We start from the raw sequence: 6,000 nt of genomic DNA, 5'->3' as shown, positions 1-6,000 counted from the left end.
ATGGCCTTTTTCCCGGACGAGATATAACTTCGGACGTTAGATCCGATAGGAAATATAGATTGATTTATAAATCGTACTGAAGTTTTATAGATTTTATAGATATAAGGTTCGTGTCCTTTATGGATGTGGGGGACGATTCATTGCTTATTACGATAATTATTTGTTTCTGAGCATCTAAATAATTAAGTCATAAATTTTATAAGAGAGAGTGGTAAATTTAAAAGTTCATTATTATTATATAGGATTATCACGGTGTTAGAAACTTTTAATCGAAATTTTTCGATTCCAAGCAAGTTATACGTTTATACGTTTCATTCTCGAACTAGCCAGTAAGATTTTCTCCTGTCGGGAGTCTGGAAACAATACACAATCACAAAATCCATGTTTGATTAGTGGGGATTGAAACGGCGACCCCCATAGCAACAGCCTCTGCTGTAGCCGTTACTTCTAAACATCGTTAAAATTACATCTTTCCTTTCCTATACCAGCTTTTATTCACGCTGTTTCTTCAAAAAAATCATACATTTACAGTATTCTCTATGTTCCCAGACGAAGGGGGCGGAAGTTCTGACTCTAGGTCGGACAGCAGCGAAGACGAGGTGACGGAACACGTGACCCCAACACCAACCATGGCCGCTGCCAGGGCACAGGTACCGTTACAAGTAAATATACAATTTTTATGTTATTTTACCGCATAAGTTTATCAAATATAATTATAAATATATAAATAAATAATTTATTTAAATATATAATATATGAATGTATAATTTATTTTTAACGCATTATATTTTGACGCCGCGTTGACGCAAAGGTTACAGCCATGGATTGTACCTGTTACGCTGGCGATTGCGGGTTCAATCCCCGCCCATGACAAACATTTGTATTGGCCAAACAGGTGTTTGCCGTGGTCTGGGTGTTTGTGCAGTCCTTGTGGGTCTCCCCACCGTGCCTCGGTTGTTATCATAGAAATCTAATAGCGATCGTTACCCTTGTAGGGAATATATCCTCAAACCCGCAGTATAGCAGCGTTGTAGATTAAGCTATGACACCTACAAATCAATCAATCACCCATAAAGAAATTGTGTATTGTAACCAGGTGCCAACGATAAGCGTAACGCCACACAGTCCAGGCGTTCTCGACGACAGCCTCCAACAGTTGCGCCGGTTACATGCGGCGGTACAGCGCATGAGAGCAGCGCCATTGCCGCTTTTGGTAATATCTCTTTTAACTACATACAACCTCTATAGTGCAAATGCCTAAATCTGGACAAATATCTTCAATTAATATTTATAAGTCAATAATCTTTCAAATAATAATTATTGTGTTCGTTTTTTGTTTGTACTGGCTAATGTTATCCGAATCTACTGTTTCTGTTATGAAGGCTTTTCCTGATTTGGAAAGACGGTTTATTAAGCGTTGTAGTCAAAAAGTCTAAAGATTATAGGATAAGGAATCTTTTACCATAATAAATGCGATTAAAAAGATATAATATTAAAAGAAAAAAAAAAGATTCGAAAATAATAATCGAATCGAGATTCGAAGTATTCCGTATCCTCTTTGGTTATCTTTTTCTTGTCCTGAAATTGGATTGGTTGAATTGGATTCTGTCTTGTATAAATAGTATCTTTAATATTTTCGTTTGTATATTCCAGGCAACAGGCACGAGTCGCCTTAGTACGTCATGTCCATCTCTCTGTAAAGATGGCGTTGTTGAGCCGGAGTGCTCTTCACCCACACACTTGGACTTCTACCCGCAGAGTAGGAAAGGAAGCTGTTAGTACTATAAAATCTCTTTAAATAATATACGTATAGAAATACTATCATTCATACTTTATACTAATAATTGTGGGGTGTTTACGTCTTTTCTAGGCTTCTAACTTTTAGTCATTAATTTCAAGCCCAAATTGAGAAAAATATTTGATTAGGTAGTTTCAAGGCGATTATTCAAGTAAGGTAACATTTTAGATAATACACTTAAGAACATACATTCTTTTATATTCAAGTCTATTTTCTACAGGTGCAGGTTTCTTTACGATGTCATTCATTAATAACTTCAAGATTTTTTTATGTAAATTAATAATTAAATTATTTAATGCTTGAAAACTACAGGATAATCTTGTCATCTGCATTATCTCGCTGTCTGTGTGTGTTTAGTTCAAGTGTTATGTCCATTATTTTTACTAATGTATTTTATTGAGGGGATGTCACGGCGGGAAATATCTTACTTAAAATTTAAAGCAGCCCGACTGGAGAAGCAACTTAACCTTACAGAAGATCAATCTTCTGTTTCTCTGGTGAGTAACGTAGCCAGAGCCCTTTGGGGGGGCTGGTAGTCGTTCTAATATTACTGGATTTCATAAGCTACAGTATCCGTTTACTATCAGAGAGACCGTAAGCTTGTTTGTCACTTTTGTAATTATAAAAACGTCGTATATGTTTCCAGGCGAGTCCCGGCAATGGGGTGGCTGGGACAGACGCGACGAAGGAAGACGCAGTTCCTGGGCAGCGCTCGAACCCGGAGCAAGATTACAAGACACACCGAGGCAGCGGTACCCACTTACAAATAAATATGTTACAGATTTTTAAACATTACTCAACTTCAACCTATTGTAGATACATAGATATTTAATAATTAGTAAAAACTTTAAAGTTCTATTAACTTTTATTTTTGTTACATAACTATTATATATGCGCAAAGCGTTCCCCGTTCTTTCGCTTGTGTGTGTACTTTCACGTGTGTGCGTACGTTCATGTATGTGTGTGAAAATATACAGAAATTATTTAAGTGATGTCATCTATGCTATATACGTGGTGTTCGGCTCCTAACTACGTTTTTTAAATGGGAGGCTGTGAAGGTGCTCAACCGAAAAAAAAATCCTAGCCCATTTTTAAAGTTGACTTCGTTTAAATACACGAGCTATACTTGTTTTGTATGATACCTTTCCTGAGCACGTAAACACGCCTTTAAAAGGAAAATTATTACTACGTGATGAATGCAACTAAAGAATTGTATTGGCCAACATTCTTTTCCTCATAGAATCTTATTGTGAATTGTAATACTTAAGCGTTTATTGGACGTTTATGCAGAAGTACCTTGCCAGAGTAGCTCGTATATTAAGACAGTAAAATTTAAAAAAAGGGCTAGAATTTTTTCTTCACGTTGCACGTGAACTATTACACCTACATGCCCCCCCCCCCCCATTTGGAGGAATGTAGTTAGGAGCCGAACACCCCATACACATATATTGCATAAATGAATGAATAAGAATTTAATTTTTTAGGCAGTGAAACGTGACATATACATTTGGCACGTACGTGTGATGTTTTTTGAATTTAATACATAGGGTACTATTGGGTAAAGTAAGGCAAATAATTCGGTAAAAAACATGGATAAAATAAATTTCAGTTTTACATATATGATGTAATATTTTTGTATTTTAAAGTAAAACTTTATACATTATAGTGCTCTAAATGGCCACAGCGCTTCCCTGTCGTCCATGGAGTCGGAGGGCGAAGTACCGAGGCCGGTGCGACACTCGACGCACTCCTTAAACGACAATGATCTCGCAGTGAGTATTTCAAACTATTTATCATCGCTTTTTACTAGCTACTATAACGATTTGTCCTGTCAATATCCCCTAGAAGGTTATTTTATTGAGATAGTGGTATAGTATGATATATCTTGCTCAAAGTCTGGAGCAGTCCGACTGGGGAAGTACCTACACCTAATAGAAGATGACAGCTAAATAGCACTGTTCTCTAGTGTGTACCTGTGGTGACTTAAGGCCAGAGAGGGGTGGGTCGGTGGTAGGGCGACGCGCTTGCGACGTGTAGCAGATGCTTATAGGCTCCCGTAAACACGTAGCGTCACGTGGGCCGTTTGTCTGGCACCCGAAGTATAAAGCGAGAGTCGGGTGGTCACAGAAGGAGTTCGAGAAGGTGACGGCGGCGCTCCGCGCGGCGGGCGCGGCGGGCGCGGCGGGGGCCCGCCTGGCGCCGCGCCTGCCGCTGCAGAAGTCCGTGTCCACGCCCAGCATCGTGGCCGCCGTGCACCCCGCGCAGCCGCCGCCCGCCGCCAACGCGTGAGTGCACACACGCGCGCACGTATACGAACATATTCAACAACACGCACACACAGAAGCACATACACACACACGTAAAGAGACACGCGCCCGCGCATTCGCACACACGTACAACATACGCATCCACGCATACACACGCACATACACATGCACACACACACGTGTAACTATTATAAGAACATTATAATACACACATTGAAATATGAAGTGAGACAGAGACCATAATTATATATATGCATTTTTTGACACTCTTTTCTTGGTTATAGTAAGTAATATGTACAGTAACTTACAATAATATTAGTAAAGTCAATCAATTTAATATATTATAACACTTTGCTTTAGGTTAACTAGCAATGAACATTTTAATTACTATCTATTAAAAACACATTAGTATTATTTAATGATTAATTTTTATTTATCGCATCAATAATTTTTATCGCGTGTTGTGCATGGTTTTTCAGCGATAAGCGCCCTGTAAACGATCGTTTACAAACGTTAAACTGTACATGTTTGACAAACACATTAACTTCTGATTCAATACATTTTTTGATCAAACGTTTGGTTGAACAAGTATAGAAGTATAATCAATGACTTTAACCAATAAAAACAAAATGTTCTAAAATACATATTTGTCAAAGTTGATCGTGTAACCCGTTTTTATTTATTTATTAGAACGTGACATTTGACTAACAAATTGTCATACAAATGTGATCGTTTAGAGGACACTATTTATTCAATTTTATGAAATCTGTGCATGTCAAAAGTCGATGTTGTTCGCACTGTTTTGCTTAGCTGAATTGGAAAAGCACAATACCAGTTCACCAAAGAAACTGGTGTATATTTTATTTATATTAATGTATGATTACTTTTGTGAGACTGTTATGAATTACCAATGTTTGCAGTGTATAATAATTATATTTGTTAAAAAATTTAATATGATAAGACATGGCAGAGTTTGCCAAATATAATAATGGCTTAAATCTATTGATGAATACACAATATGTATAACGAATTTTACAATTAATGCAGTTCATATTGTAAATATAATAGTCTTCACAAATGTAACTATTTTATTTTAAATGCTTATGTAGTTGTCAATACGCAGTCGTATACAATGACGCCAAATTCAGAGCCAACCACAAATTACGTCACACGTTAAAAAATGAGCCTGCCATCGTTTGATTAAATCACAAGTCTTGTGACGTCATATCTATAAAATTAAAATTACATTCGAAATTACAAATAATGTGCATCACACCAGGGAAAAAATTATCAGTTTTGTGATGTCATATCATCAAATTTAAAATTCATTGCGAAATTTAAAATTGCAAATATCATCACACTAGGAAAGAATTTAATACTAACTATGTTAAAGTCCAAGTATGGCAGTCAAATATGTATCACCTAATAGTACGAAATTCGTTAGACGTAGTTCGTGTTCGGTCGTTATTGTGTACGAGCGCGTATTGTACGTATCGCTGTCTCGCTCGATGCCAGCTTGTCCACGGGGGGTGCGAGCGAGACGGAAAGTGACGAGGACGCGTCCGCGCCGGCCCCACAGCTACCGGGCCGACGGACCAATAACACGGACCTCGGCTTACATCGGCTGGCTTTCTTGGAACAGTGAGTGGATTTTAATATGAATAGAAATTTGGTAAGACTGTGATTGGGGTTAGGATCGGCAACTCGCTCGTTGTTCTGGTATCGCAGGCGTCTATAGGTTACAGTAATCGCTTACCATCAGCAGGTGAGCCGAACCTAGTTGTGATCGATTTGCATTGATAACTTCTTGTTTATGATTCAAGAAAATTAGACTTTAATGCTATAGAAATAGGGAGTAGTTTGCATGGGAGATTAATATCAGCTGTTTCTAAAAAAGTTTGAATTTTTGGTGTAGAGCTTATTAGCAGTGGTCAT

General features: G+C 37.8%; 1 protein-coding gene across 1 annotated transcript in view; it reads left to right on the top strand.

Moving 5' to 3' along the window:
- Nucleotides 1-539: 539 nt before the first annotated feature.
- The window catches only part of LOC123664405 (rho guanine nucleotide exchange factor 28), a 41,845-nt gene continuing 36,384 nt past the window's right edge, over nucleotides 540-6,000 (top strand). Inside the window, exons 1-7 of the mRNA XM_045598950.1 lie at nucleotides 540-650; nucleotides 1,097-1,213; nucleotides 1,654-1,774; nucleotides 2,445-2,550; nucleotides 3,465-3,570; nucleotides 3,926-4,083; nucleotides 5,581-5,706. Coding sequence (XP_045454906.1) covers nucleotides 540-650; nucleotides 1,097-1,213; nucleotides 1,654-1,774; nucleotides 2,445-2,550; nucleotides 3,465-3,570; nucleotides 3,926-4,083; nucleotides 5,581-5,706 — 845 coding nt within the window. The remainder of the gene's footprint in view (nucleotides 651-1,096; nucleotides 1,214-1,653; nucleotides 1,775-2,444; nucleotides 2,551-3,464; nucleotides 3,571-3,925; nucleotides 4,084-5,580; nucleotides 5,707-6,000) is intronic.

The sequence above is a fragment of the Melitaea cinxia genome, chromosome 22 (assembly GCF_905220565.1).
Source record: "Melitaea cinxia chromosome 22, ilMelCinx1.1, whole genome shotgun sequence".
NCBI classification, from domain to species: domain Eukaryota; kingdom Metazoa; phylum Arthropoda; class Insecta; order Lepidoptera; family Nymphalidae; genus Melitaea; species Melitaea cinxia.
Note: the sequence above shows the minus strand (reverse complement) of the source record. Positions and strands in the feature narration are given on the sequence as shown.